At 36.8% G+C, this 15121-nt stretch overlaps 1 protein-coding gene across 2 annotated transcripts in view; it reads right to left on the bottom strand.

The window, feature by feature from the left end:
• The window catches only part of LOC107753100 (trinucleotide repeat-containing gene 6C protein-like), a 75087-nt gene that overhangs the window by 49429 nt on the left and 10537 nt on the right, over positions 1 to 15121 (bottom strand). For both annotated transcript variants that reach the window (XM_016569216.1, XM_016569208.1), the window contains exons 2-3: positions 14320 to 14422; positions 13778 to 13799 (exon numbers count right to left, since the gene is read on the bottom strand). In XM_016569216.1, coding sequence (XP_016424702.1) covers positions 13778 to 13799; positions 14320 to 14382 — 85 coding nt within the window. In that variant the 5' untranslated portion in view covers positions 14383 to 14422. The remainder of the gene's footprint in view (positions 1 to 13777; positions 13800 to 14319; positions 14423 to 15121) is intronic.

The following is a 15121-nucleotide window of genomic DNA, read 5'->3' as shown; positions in this document are numbered from 1 at the left end:
CCCCTATTTTGATAGCTCCGCCCCACACATACGTACGCAACCCAGGCAACGATTAGTTCTGTGGAACAAAGCAAAACCAATGTTACACCGTGTCTACACCGGACACGAGTGGCGCGGCGCGACAAAATTCTATGATAATCAGTGTAATCAGTGATGCCGTCTACACCATAGATATATATACATATCTATGGTCTACACTGGATGACGGCACGACCGACACGACAAATCCCCGAAAGTAAACGGATTCCCCGTTCTATTTCTGAAATAGTCCAAGCAACGGCTGCTTTGTCGCATCCAGTGTTGTCGACACGGTGTTACTCACCTATCGAGAAGAAACAAAGCAACCTCGGCGTCTGATCGCAGGCCTTCCGCTCCTTGAGTTCTCTCCAGTGCTGGAAAGCTGATCCGATATTTACACGTGTCCTACTTCTTGCCTTAAGCCTTCTTTTGTTCCACAGACATTTTCCTCTTTTGTTTTTTATCTGCCATCTCTATCTTTCTGTTGCTCGGCTTGGACTGAACACTCTCTCGTCCACATCATGAGTAGACACGCCCCTTACAAGTTTGTTTTGCTATTCGTCCCAAATCAGTTTTCTAAAGCGTTTTTGAAAAATCGCTTACCCCACCTTTAAGGCCAGTGATCGGCTTACAATAATAATAATTTTTTAGTATATATTAAGAATATATTAAAAAAAAGTATTAACCACAAAGTTTTTTTTTTTTTTTTGATAATTAAGCTAATTTAATACTTTACAAATGATAGGTACACTACCATTTAAAAGATTGGGGTCAGTAAGATGTTTTTTTTTTAATTAATATTTTAATTTATTATAATACAGACTTATGAATTTATTATATTATTATAGACTTATCATGAGACATTTATTATGTCTTATATTTCTTGAGCAGCAAATCAGCATATTAAAATGATTTCTGAAGGATCATGTGACACTGAAGACCGGAGTAATGAGGCTGAAAATTCAGCTTTGATTCACAGAAATAAATTAAATTTTTAAATATATTAAAATAGAAATGTTACTTTAAATTAAATAATATTTCACAATATTACTGTTGCTGCTGTATTTTTCATCAAATGCCATCAAATGCTTTCACAAACATTCAAAAATAGTGCCAAACCTAAACTTTTAAACAGTAGTGCACTTGATCTCTATTGATTATTTTCCTTTTTATTTGGATACAGATGGAAACAATTTAAACATAAGTGTTGTATTAACTCACAAACAGCTGCGTGTTATGTAGCATGAGTTAAAATCAAAAGACTAAAAAAAAAATGTATAAATTATTAGTATGACTAGATTGAGTCACGTCTTAAGCCATCGTAAAATAGCATATATGAGGAAACTGAGTTTTCTGCTCGGGTGTCAGATATACCACAATACAACTGAATCTCAACAAGCGGGCCACATAAAATTGGCTTGAGGTCTGCATGTGGTCTGTGTATTGACTAGTGCTGCTTCAGCACAAGCGAATAATCTTTTCTTTTACAGTATCAAACCCAAGATGTCAAACAATATAGCCAGCTCGTGGTCAGTGAGTTCAATACCCTGCAGCAGTGAGATTAGCTCTAATACGATCTACACCGAGACTGACGTGCGACCTGACCCTGCCAATAGACACGTTTCTAAGGCTTCACGCATAAGATCATAAATCAGTGGAAGCCAATGCACGGAAATCACCATAACGCTCACCTATCATGCTAATCTCATCGTTTTCCATGTTTAACCTTGCAGGAACGAGAAGAGTCTGGAGATCTTAATTAGTGGCGTTTAAATACGCAGCTGTATTTAAGTCCTGTGGTTTCTCGCGGAGAGATGAAAAGACCCGCATGAGAGGAAGACTGAGAGCTGCTTTACATGAAAACTGGAGCGACTGGGGACGTGCCTCATGGGACAAGCATAGAGCAGAGAGAAATCCTTACCATAGTCACCCTCAATTAACCGCACATCATATGAACACCACCCCTCCCCTAATGAATTGGATTCACAAAAAGATTTGAGTCATCACAATACATATAGGGACTTCTGGAAGCAGAATCTTAATATTCTCAACTTTACAGATCTTCTTTATGCACCAAGAGCTTGTAACACTCCAAAGAGAAAGGAAAACTTGAAATAGCATCATATGACCCCTTTAATATTTATGATTTGTTGGAATCTGACTAAGCTACACCTGTTTGAAGTCGATAGAGTCAGTCAATTTTGAGAAACATCTAGTTAAAGTTTTCTGAAGGTTCCACAATAAAATCACCTAGCAACCATTAGGGCTGGGTAAAAAAATATCGATATCTCGATTATAATCGATTCTCAGTTTTACGAAACGATATCAATTCTTAAATCCCAAGAATCGATTAGTCTAGACCAGGGGTGCCCAAACTCGGTCCTGGAGGGCCGGTGTCCTGCAGAGTTTAGCTCCAACCCTAATCAAACACACCTGAACCAGCTAATCAAGGTCTTACTAGGCATACTAGAAACTTCCAGGCAGGTGTGTTGAGGCAGGTTGGAGCAAAACTCTACAGGAAATCGGCCCTCCAGGACCGAGTTTGGACACCCCTGGTCTAGCCTGTTTTCAGTTAATGGACGGAACATTGAAGGGCACTTCCCATCCAATACCGCAATAAGCATTGTGCTTTGATACTTTTAATATGAAACAAAGTCTCAGATTTCAAATTCTGTCCATTGTATTGCAGTATTCAAACAATAAATGCTGTTTTGGCGCTGTTTTGTGGAGTGATCGCTGTAACGCGGCGCGCCTCAGTTCAATAAAAGCGACAGCGCGAGGCACATGTGAACTCTGATCATCTCCTCCACATTAATACCAGTTTCAGCACAAAATAAACATGACTAAACATCCGAAGGTAAGTTAAAAGAAAGAGCACAACTTTACAATCCGTATCCTGTCTCATGTAATCGTTTACTGTTCTTCAAAATTAAAATTTATATTTTTTTATGATAGCCACCATTTAAATGTTTATATTTTAAAAAACGAATTGAAGTAGAAATATATATTATGTAATTGTAACTTTTATTATAAAAACTTAATTAAGTATAATTTAAGCAGTTGTATAGCCTAAAAAATCAGTCAGTTTTAACCTTCAATATTATAGTTATGTAGTACCAACTGACTCTCATGTAGGGCTGCACGATAAATCGCATGCTTTCTGACAAGATGCGCGTTAAATATCGCATACGATTTATCGTGCAGCCCTACTCTCATGTATATTTTACAGCATTAGTTAAGAGATTTTTTTCCCTTGAGAAAATTTTGCATGTGTACCAGATATATATCCAAAATAATCTATATTGAATCGAATCGAATTTGGAATCAAATCGAAAGCTTGTGAATGAGAATCTAATCGAATTGTGAAATTTGTGTCAAAACCCAGCCCTAGCAACCATACCTTAAAATCTCTGGTAATACCACCAAATTCGGCACACACCAATATATAGGAAAAATATATGTTCAACTTTTTCCCCATGATACCACAATGCACCTCGTGGGGTGTTTTGACCAATCACATATGTTATTGCGACTAGAGGTGTGAATCTTCACCTGCCACACAATTCGATTCGATTCCGATTCAGAGGGTAACGATTCGACTGTAAAACGATTCTCTATGCATCACGATTCATCCTTTCCTCCAATTACTTCCTTAATAATAATTACTATATTAATCATAATATATTTTGTTATTTTATCTTCTTTATTAAAAATACAAACTAAAGATATCATTTTATATCTAAACAGAATCATTCAAGTAAAAACAAATAATCATATGTAAAAATCACTGCATAGTCTTTAGTGTATTCATTACAAATACAGTAGTTCAGTCAAGAGCACTGAGTGATCGCTTTTCTTTTATTGTTTAATTAACATTAATGAGACAGACAGCCTATATATCAAGACCTACTGTAATGCACGGATCTAATATAATGTTACACATGTTATTATATAAGATGTTTTTCCCCAAGACCCCAACATTTCACTTAAGACATAACAGATTATGTTTGCATGAATACTCGCCAAGACAGATATTTTGAAATACTGTAATTCTGTGTGTATGTGTATATTGGGATCGTGCGCTGTCTGAGAGGCGTCTTTGTGCGCACACTTCGCATGTCTCAGTCAGCGCGAGTAAGAAGATCTTTTTTGTGGCTTATCGTTCTTAGCTCTCTTAACATCAATCAAGTCCCACACTTAATTTGCTTTGCTTCGATGGAGAAACACTACTTTTTAAAACAAAGAAGGTAGAACTCTCAGAAAACATACAAATAAAGATAATTTTAGATGTTTCATTACTATGTGTAGCATTGAGATCGCTAGATTAGAGCTTAATGAAGTAATTTTTGTGAAAAACACAAATTCAACCAAACCATTTTTCACTTGTTTTGCCTGCAGCTCGTAATTAGCATTTGTAATTAGCAATCGTACACATTCAGACTGCTTTTGCCAGCATGGGTCATATATCTTTATTCAGCAATCATGCATTAAATTGATTAAAGTGGCAGTAAAGACATTTATAATGTTACAAAATATTTTTATTTCAAATAAATGCAAAGAATCCTAAAAAAAAATTAAAAAAAATGTATCACGGTTTCCACAAAATCAGCATATTAAAATGATTTCTAAAGGATCATGTGATACTGAAGACAGGAGTAATGGCTGCTGAAAATGGGCAATGGTAATGTCAGCTTTCTTATCATAGGAATAATTTACATTTTAAAATATATTAAAACAGAAAACCGTTATTTTCAATTGTAATAATAATCAAATAAACAAAACATCAAAAACATAATTTAAAAAAATTATACAACATAAAAAAAAACAACTTTTGGCCAGTAGTGTATCTTCATTAGGGATATGCCGGTATCAAATTTTCATGTTGCGATTAATTGCTAATGCTTTTATCACGGTATACGGTATTATCACGATATTGAAATTTAGTTTTAAAAAGTGCTGTCATAATACAGTATAACAGGTTTAATAACATTTTTCTTATAACAAAAATAACTGAACATTTAAATGCAATAAAGCAATACAGAAATGTATAAAGTTAAAAGTTTTACACAGATTAAAATGCAAAAGAACTATAAAGACCAATAGATATCACTTTACAATAAGACATGCTACATTTGCTACATAAGTTATTAATCTTTGTTAAAAAATACAAGTCTTAGTTCATGTTAGCTCATTAAATAACACAGCTGCAACTCTCGATTTTAACATCCTGTTATTAAATATTGGAATACCTAAGATTAATAAATGTTCAGAAGAATTTTTCATTGGCAGTTTAAGTTAACTAATGTTAACTAATGAAGCCCTAATGTAAAGTGTGACCGAACAATAAAGAATCAAAACACTTTCAAACAATATCTAGGGCATGTTGTAGTCCAGATTAAAATGTAAAAAAAAGTTTGAAAATAAATAGCCTATTAAGTCTAAATATTTAAGTATTTGGCGCTGTGATGAACATCATAGCAAATACACAAATCTGAATGGCTATTTAAATAATTTAAACACGATTCAGAAACAGAAAGTAGTGCAGCTGCTTTGTTTACAGGGTTTCCGGGGTAAAGGCTGCATTTAAATGAATTATTATAATAATTATTATTATTATTTCTGCAGTTTAGCGCCATCTGCTGTCAGAGAGTGAAAGTGCGCTTTCATCCAGAGCGTCTCTCACATGTTCCGCCATGTGCTTCTCGTCCGCACTTGTTTACATCAGAGTGCGCACGCGTCTTTCACGCAGCATACAGCGGTGTTGTGCATTTTGACCAGTTGATGGGAAAAGTATTCATAAAATTCATTCAAAATTCGGAATAATTTGTAATATATAATTATTCACGGTATTTAGAAGTGCCCACGATAACAATATCATGCATATTCATTACCGTGATATATCACATTACCGAATACCGGCACAAGTCTAATCTTCATTTAATTTTATTTTATTAGTTGTATTTAAGATCCTTAATGCTTTCGTGCCAGATAAATACTGCTCTAATTTTCTTTGACAGTTATAAAAATGAATAAATATTGTCCTCTTAAATGGCTGAAATGTAGTTGGTTAAAAACAAAAAGCATTTAGTAACTTGTAAGTGTAGCCAGCTACTTCATAAAGAGGTTCATAAAGGCTGTAGTTTAAATACTTCAAATTATGATTAGCTTTGTCTCAACGTAACTTTCCCAACATTGCATCATAGCAATGAGGCCACAAATTTCACTAGGGAATCTGCTATCTCTGGACTGAGGACACTTCTTAAACCAAAGCAATATGCACAAGCCTCTAATCTGGGATGAAGCACCACTAATTGCTAAACACTGAGGAACCGCACAGTAACCTGCCGCATCGGACACCCTAGGCTGGAATTAGTGAAGATGAGCAGGTACAGCCTGTGGAGCAGATACCGGAGCTCGGCTCACCTGACCTGTGCTACTGGTACGTATGTGTCTGCGTTCTTTCACTCCACATTCCACCAAACTGTTTGACATTCAGATAGGAACATTATGAAGACAGACAGCTCTATTATAAGCCATTCGGTGCTTTCCCCACCATCCCTTTGTTCTACTATTACTGCTATAGCAGGGCTTCTACGCAGAAAGTGATCAGCCACACTTTTAAACACACACACTCAAGGACAGAACGCTTATAAGAAGAGTCATTTTTAAAGGGAGATCATACACACACGGCAGGCAAAAAGACAAGATGGCGGAAGGCTGCACTGCCTGAGGCAGGCTATAAATACTGACCCAGTCAGAGAAAGTCTCGGTCTCTCCACACACAAACACACCACCTCCAGCGTTTCAAACACATACAGACACACACACACTCCAAATCAGAAATCGACCATGCGAGAAATTCAGCAACAGCAGCAGGTCTCACACCGAGTCCTGACCAGTCACAATATGATAAAATAACAGCAGCATGTGATACAATGTTCTCTTCTGTGTTAACCTGTGCGCAACAAGCAGCATGGCATTTTGCCGATCGCTTGATTTCCATTTCTGTCCTGTCGCACTTGGTAGCCCCGCCCACAGTCAAATCTCATTGGCCTAAAACCCAGTTCTACAAAGCTGTTTATTAAACAACAAATGTTCACTACTTTTTGCACAGTGCCAAGTTAAATTGACATTCGACAAAAAAGACGTGCACCTGAAGATACAATTATATTTTGATGGAAAGACTAAACAAAAGGCCTAAATTTGTCAGATTAGCTGCTTGATCCGCGACTCTCCTTGTAGTAATTGTAGTAAAAGTCAATTTTCAATAAAATAAATGTAATCGGGCAGAGTAAATTGTGCTATCCTTTCACGCACACATACATGCAGCAGTGCAAAAACCTAAAGAAAAGAAAGCAGGAAGGCATCAGCATATTGGTGAGGATTTGCATCACCATTTGTGGAATGTTGTAAAAAAAAAAAAAAAGTTACCTTTGTACAAGTGCACCAATTCAACCGCAGTGTCTTTGGTTCTCTATTCAAATCAGCGGAGCTTCTTTTTAGAGCCTGATGTTTCTCAGAGAAACACTGACTCTCCTGCAACGCTGCTGACTTACACGTATGTGAATGTGGAAAGTTTCTTTTTTGAAATTCAAACTGCGTCTGCTGTTACATAGAAGAGACTTTAACAAAAAGTTGGAACGACAGCTTACAGGACATTTACATGCTCAGCACATGTGTTGTCGTGATTTGTACAAGAGAAGAAACACACAATCAAAAACTCTTGCTATGGGAAACCAAACGTGAAGAGGGGGTCAAAGCAAAGCACAGAAAACTACATGTCATGCAGGTGACGTTCAAATTTGACAGAATTAAAGGCAGAATTAAAAAGTATATTCGTTTTACTACTGATGAAAATAGATGGATTTATAATATATGCCACTTCTTATTTCTGGGATCCTTTGTAAAGGTCTCATTATATTTGGGGATCTTTGCTTTACAGAATTGACTCAGAGTGAAAGTCTAAGAAACCGAGAAGCCCATTTCATCCCACTGACTCCATGAGGGCATCTCAGTACAATAAAGCTCCATTATTAGGCTGCAACTTACCATATAATGCAAAGTGTTTGTGTAATTTACTAAATGAGAAAAGGATCAAATCTGTTACTAAAACGAGCAGTGAAAAAATCTTTAAAAACTTGCATGTAAATGGACTGCCCTAAGAGGATGTTGGAAAATAAAATAATACTATATTAGATACAGATAAACAAGATTATGTTACTGCATATACAACAAAAAAATGTCAAATCAAATTGTTTCATATCACGTTTTGAGAACATTCCACCATCCAAAGTCATTTAATTCAGAGACCTGATTCAAGTAGTTAACAAATTAACAGCGTCCATAAAATAAATAATATATATATATATATATATAAAACTAAGTTATAATATAAATAAATAAATTATATACACTGTTATATAAATCACTAATACATTTTAATTAAATATATAACAAATAAAATTAATCACAATGCCTTTTCAATAACAGAAAGGCACAAGACTGTTTCAAATGGGACGCCAGCTATAGCACCAGCCTCCTGCCGGGGGAAAAGTGGCACTTAATTTGGTGCCTGTGTTACTGCCAAGAGACGTTTTAGTAACAACAAAGTGAATTTCTAAAAAGCAAGTTCAGAGCTTGAAAAGAAGCATCCAAAAACCATGCTTCACTAGGCCATGAGTCATCTCTCTGCTGCTCTGCATGCACACAGTGGGTAGCGGCTGCCCTCTCAGATGGGCTGTCTGGGTAAGGACTCATGGAGCAGCAGCCTGTACTCTGCCCGTACAGCGGATGCCAAGGTCTCAGGGGATCAAACTCCTCCTTACGAACAGAGGAACTCAAGGACGAACAGCCAGACTGAGTCATTAGCAGTAATTAACGATGGCCTAACTCGGCAAATATGGCATAGGAAAGTGCTGTAATGAGCAGGTCCTTAAAGTAGAGCAGGTGTTAACTGACAAACAACCTGTGTTGATGTTCAGCCTGACGTAGGCCTGCTGGGTAATGGACCCCTCTAGAACTGCTCCTGATTGCCATATCAAACAGACTAAAGGATGTTTACACAAATAACGATAACTATTGCGATATTAGCATCCACACCAATGAACAAAGTTCTGTTTACTATAAGTGCATGCTGCAGGTATGTTGTCTGCCACTTAAATCAGGTGGGTTCTGATTGGCTGTCCAAGTTTTTATCATTCATCAGCTGGAGAAAAAAATAATTCTGAAGTTATCCCAACTATATTGTTCCTCTGTGTCATTATTAATAAAACTTTATAGTTATCGTAACAGTTACTGGTGCGAACGGGCTGCAATACAAACAAGGATGTCTGAACAATAAAAAGAGTTGCTGCTCATGCTTTCCTGAGGTTTAGGAGTGAGTCAAAAATCAATAAAACTGCAATACAATACAATGCCATTCAAATAGTGGCACAGCAGTCTCAGCAAAATATTGTAAAGAATCACTGACAAAATTAAGATACTTCATTCTCAATAACTACCAGATATTGTTTCTCAGTATGTGAGTTTTCTGAGAATAGAACCTATGATCCAAGTGTTGCTAGCACCATGCCCTACTAGTTGAGATACAATTAGAAGAAAATATGGGTTTCACGGTCCACACTAAAAGAAATAAGCAAAAATGTTCATGGTATGGCTCTATTGAAAAGTATAATATAGCCTAGACTTGTGATTGAGGCTGAGCTGGTTTCTTGCTACTGCATGACTCTAATAAAACTCTTTTTAGAATCTTTCAAGATTTGATGACATGCAGAGTGCAAACCTTCGTAAATCCAGCAATTAGTGTACACAAACCACTATGTCCCAATTAAACAGTACCCACTCAATCACATTCCTCAAGATACAACGCATATGTAAAAATTCAATACATTTCAAAGTATCCCAATATCATAATTGGATTCAAACCGAAACTGACCTGTCAAGTGGGTCAGACCACATTATAAAAATGACAATCTCAGAGTTTATGCTTATTTAGACAACCAGCTTCTTTATTACTGAAAAGTAGGGCAAATGGTATGTTAAAGGCAACCAAAAGTATAAAATAAGTGTGCAAGACAAAGTACCTGTTGCTGAAGTGGAAAAAGGGTGCCTGAACCGAAAAAAAGAGCAGAAACAACTGAAATATCTGGTTTAGCACATCAAAAACCAGCAGCAAACCTGATTAGTCCATGAGATATGTGTGTATGAGATTGAGATAAGACAATGAGTTAGAAAGTGAAAGAGAAAGAAATAGCTTGGGAGTAAAAGGAGAGGTGAAAGGAGGATTTTTTCAGTTGCCTGAATATCTGCCGAGGTCTTTGAGTTTCTTTGCGGCCAAAACAAAGAGACTTGAGCTGACAGAAAACTTAAGCAGGTTCTCACTCTTTCTTACACACAGTTCCATCACTCTCTTCCTCCACTGACACAGACACCTACGGCGGCTTTCCATCAAACTTTTTTCTTCTGTTATTTCTCTTTTTTTCGCTCTGTTCATTCCACAAAAATAATCAGTTCGGCAAGAGCACTTCCCTGTGAATTTCTCCAGGTTGTGTGTGTGCATGTGCCCCTGTGTGGGGCCTCCTGGGCCTCTCTTGAAAATAAAAAGTTGGCTCTGCAGTCATCTACTGCTCACTCTGTACCAAAGCACAGCGCCGCTTCCTCCAGGAGTCTCTCCAAACCTTCATGCCTCAGAGCTTAGCTTCACCTTTCTCTAATGATGCAAACGCTCTTTAGGTGACATCATACCGAATTTAAAATGTCCATTCAACACTCAGTGAGCAGCACATATTCAATATACTTTTTACTAGAAGGAGGCACGGTCAAAATGGTCAACTAGTGGGCAATAAGTGAGGTCAACTACTTTTTTTTTCTTTTTATGTGGCTTTAATGTTTGTAGTGGCAGTGCTTTAAAGGGATTTGCAGTGCAGAGCATAATCACAATTTTTCTGTGATTAAGCGATGTTTGTGCATTTATACTAACTTCACAGAGAGCGCTTGAGCACGCTGAAAGACTAAAAGAAGTTGTGTTGAGCCTTCAAACTTCACAGCTTTAAAGGGGTCATATGATGCTGCTAAAAAGAACATTATTTTGTGTATTTGGTGTAATGAAATGTGTTTATGCGGTTTAAAGTAAAAAAACAACATTATTTTCCACATACTGTACATTATTGTTTCTCCTCTATGCCCCGCCTTTTTGAATCAGGATGGAATGAGAGGTAGAGTTGAGTGTCATCAGCATAGCAGTGATATGAAAAGCCATGTTTCTGAATGACAGAACCTAGTGATGCCATGTAGACAGAGAAGAGAAGTGGTCCAAGAACTGAGCCCTGAGGCACCCCAGTAGTTAGATGTTGTGACTTGGACACCTCACCAAGATATCTTGAAGGACCTACTAAACATAACCTAAAACATATATAAATGTGTTATACCTAAATGTTATACCTAAACATGACTAAACATCCAACAGATCTTCTTTATGCACCAAGAGCTTGTAACACTTCAAAGAGAAAGGAAAATTTGAAATCGCATCATATGACCCCTTTAACAAATTTCACGACAATAACTGTCAGTCTTCAAATCGCATGCTGTTATTACCATGTAGGTCTCTGTGCTTATAATGACTGATGATTTTGGTTGCATAATTCAGTCATTTTGTCAGTTACCCCACTGAACAAGTGAGATTAGCATCTATACATCTTAAAAACACATCTGGCATGTGATAGACATGCTCTAAACCAGTCTAGATATACAGAGCTTCCTTAAAAGGGATAGTTAACCCAAAAATTTATAAATTCTGTCAATATTTTGAATTGATATTTTGAAGAACGTTGGAAACCAAACAATTTATTTCCACTGTAGGAGCAGAAAAATGAGACTCATTTTTTTTTTCTAAATATCTTTCTTAAAATGATATTTTCTTAAAATATCTTCTTTTATGTTCTACAGAAGAAAAAAAAGTCATACATACAGTTTTGAAACAACTCCAGAAAATTCATTTTTGGGTGCACTATCCCTTTAAGACCAACTAATTGTTCAAACAGCCCACTACCTTGTGCATTTTTGCACATCCATAAAACTTTAATAAACAAAACCCACATTAACAAGGAAAATCATTTGGCACAGTTCTCAGATCACTGTATCTATTTATTTGTATCACATTTGTCAGATTATAAGAGATCCGTCACACAGACAATATCTTGAGTTTAGAAGGCTTAGACACATAAAGGTCAACATCGCTCCAGGAGGGTTATGCTACACTATCACCTTCGACAAATCCTTTTCCACAAACAAGCACTTTGGTCTATCTTACTATTCTTTACGCAGAAGAAATCTAACACACGTCGAGCCACCCAGCAACAGGTCAGCCGAATTCAAGATCTAACAGGAAGAAGGAAGAGACATATCCTTATCAGCTGAAGATAATGTGTGCTTAGGAAGCGTGGCCCAAGAGGGGATAAAGAAAGATGTGAAACAAAGCAAAACCATATTAGATCTAATTAGCAGAACTCTGCAAATGCCCCTAGAGCACCCTGATTAAAGAAACTAAAGATTCTCAGCGTTGACTCACACAGTGATAAAGAAATTTGGGGGATGAAAGTGTGAAAGAAGGACAAAGAGTATTTTGCAATGGAAGGTCCCTGTGAGCACTAAACCAGCATTTCTTCCTGCGTCAAGTCTGATGTTTGAGAGTTCCAGAATTAGCAGATGCTCTAATGAGATTTATGACTGTCTATCCCTCACATGACATAAGCCCCTCTCCCATCTGCCCCACGACAGCCCTAAAAAAGCCCTTTCTGCTGTCTTAAAGTTACTGCCTCATACCTCACCCCTCTCAATGAAGGGGGCGTAACCTGTCCTATGGGGCGAGGAGTCCTGAACCATACACGTCAGTACATAATTTCCTCTCTTGCTCTCGCTGTCTCTCTTCCAGTGCTGTCACTCTCACTTCTCCTTTAATTTGGATCATGTCTTAGACCTGCTGTTCAACAATGATTTAACTGAGACTAACATAGGACAGATACAATTGAATTAATGGGTGTCTTTTTCTTCAACTACAAGAACTTTTATGTCCTAGTGGTTAATTTTTTTTCAGCTTTGTTCTTTTTGTAAAACTTTTCTCCATTTAATTGTCTACTTTGCAAATGCTTTCAATGTATAGATTTTATAGTTTTATACTTGTCCCAGACACAGATTTTATTTGTAAAAATTCATAATTTTATTAAATTACAATAACTAACAATTACAATAACAATACTAATAAAAACTGTGAACAATGTACGTAAAATATTTTATGTGTAGCACCATGTTTGTGAATGAGTCATTACAAATAAGTCAACATTACATTAAGGAATATAATCCTGATTTACTACAGGGACAGTTACAACTGCTCAATATCATTTACCTTTTAAATGTTCAAAAGCACAAATGTCTAAATCACTCAGCAGTTCGCAAACATGGCCGATTGGTCTCTACCAACTGTTGCACTGTCTTGTTCCAATTAATTCGGTTCGCCCACATACAGTAAATAACTGCACAAACCCCGATCAAATGTACGGTTCACCTCTTCTCTACCCTCACGTTATAAAGATGCACTAGCCAGTTAGCATTTTACATTTCTGGAGCACATGCAACTTTTTCTTTTGCCACTCTAGTAGTGTTTGAGGAGATGCATGTGGTACAAACATATGTATATGGAGAAGATCCTAAACATTTTTTTAACTTCATGCTTCAGTGCAGCATTGCAAAGAGAATCATAACTGACCTTTGGTTTTCTGTTCAGCAGCCTGTAAGGGAAGAACAAAGGTAGATAGAAATGAACATTTTCACAGGTCCAGCGTACAAAAGCTTCATAGAGTAGAAATGACTAGTGGACCATAAATCTTGGAAAACATTAGATTGATTATAATTGATTGATTAACTATTTCAGTATAATGCTAAATAGAGATCTAGCTGAATGTCTGGTGCTAAATCAATCCAAAGAGCAGCAGGATGTGGCCTGTGTAAACTCAGTGAAAGTTGCATTAGTTAAAGCAAGATGAGAACACTGGCTTTGTAACTCCATGACGATGTCTAAGAAGTGAGCACCATAATAACTGTCTGTGTTTGAACAGAGCTTCAAAGGCAGATGCCAAACAGATTGTTGTGAGCTCTAGGTGTCCCGTTTGGTACCTGTGGTTTACATTGGTGAAGATGTTTCAGAAGCTTATGACGGACTCAGTAAGGTGTCCGCTAAGCGGCTTTTAGAAGAAGGATGCAAGTAAAGATACTATGTGAAAGCTTGTGGGTCACAGGAAAGAAACTGACCTTTTTCTGAGCAGCTTCCTTCTTTTTCTTTTCCTCTTGCTTTTTCTTTTTCTTTTCTTCCATCAAATGGTTCTCCTCTTGTGTGACGTGTTTTGTGCCAAGGCTGTGGAAAAGAGATCAGCTGTGTTATTTAGTCCCAATCTCTAAAACAAATACAGACAATTGACAAAGTAACTCTAAAACACATTATAAACATTTTTACCATGGTCTGTTTGAATACTCAATTCTGATTGGCTGGCAGGTATGCATTAAAACCCTTTAATGCACAGGTAGTTCCAAGTCAATTTAATCACCGTTCTATATTAATGCGCTGCTTTTGGTATTGACGCACACAAACACATCACTCGCACCGAGAGAGAGAGATCAGAGATCGTAATGCGCAGACACACAAACATCCAGAAGCACAGAAACACTTTATTAATAAAACAGATTCAATACTGGATCGCTTCATTATATTTCTCAGCAATGAGGAGGTAAAATCGCTGTTTTAAGTAGCTAGTAGAGCTTCATTGTTTGTAACATTACTTATTGTGATCTACTTGTAATAAATAATTTTAGGATGTTTAGCAAAAATTATGTTTTCTAATGGCTAATTCATATGACATCACATTACCACCCATCAAACCAAGGACAGTTCAAGGTAATCAACAGTAAACTGATCAGAATAAAATCTAACAGACAACCAAATTCTCATAAATATAGCAAAATACATAGAAATTAGGGCTGGGTAAAAAAATATCGATATCTCGATATTAATCGATTCTCATTTTTACGGAACGATATCGATTCTTAAATCCCAAGA

The sequence above is a fragment of the Sinocyclocheilus rhinocerous genome, unplaced genomic scaffold (genome assembly GCF_001515625.1).
Source record: "Sinocyclocheilus rhinocerous isolate Xijiao unplaced genomic scaffold, SAMN03320098_v1.1 scaffold191, whole genome shotgun sequence".
Classification (NCBI taxonomy): Eukaryota; Metazoa; Chordata; class Actinopteri; order Cypriniformes; family Cyprinidae; genus Sinocyclocheilus; species Sinocyclocheilus rhinocerous.
Note: the sequence above shows the minus strand (reverse complement) of the source record. Positions and strands in the feature narration are given on the sequence as shown.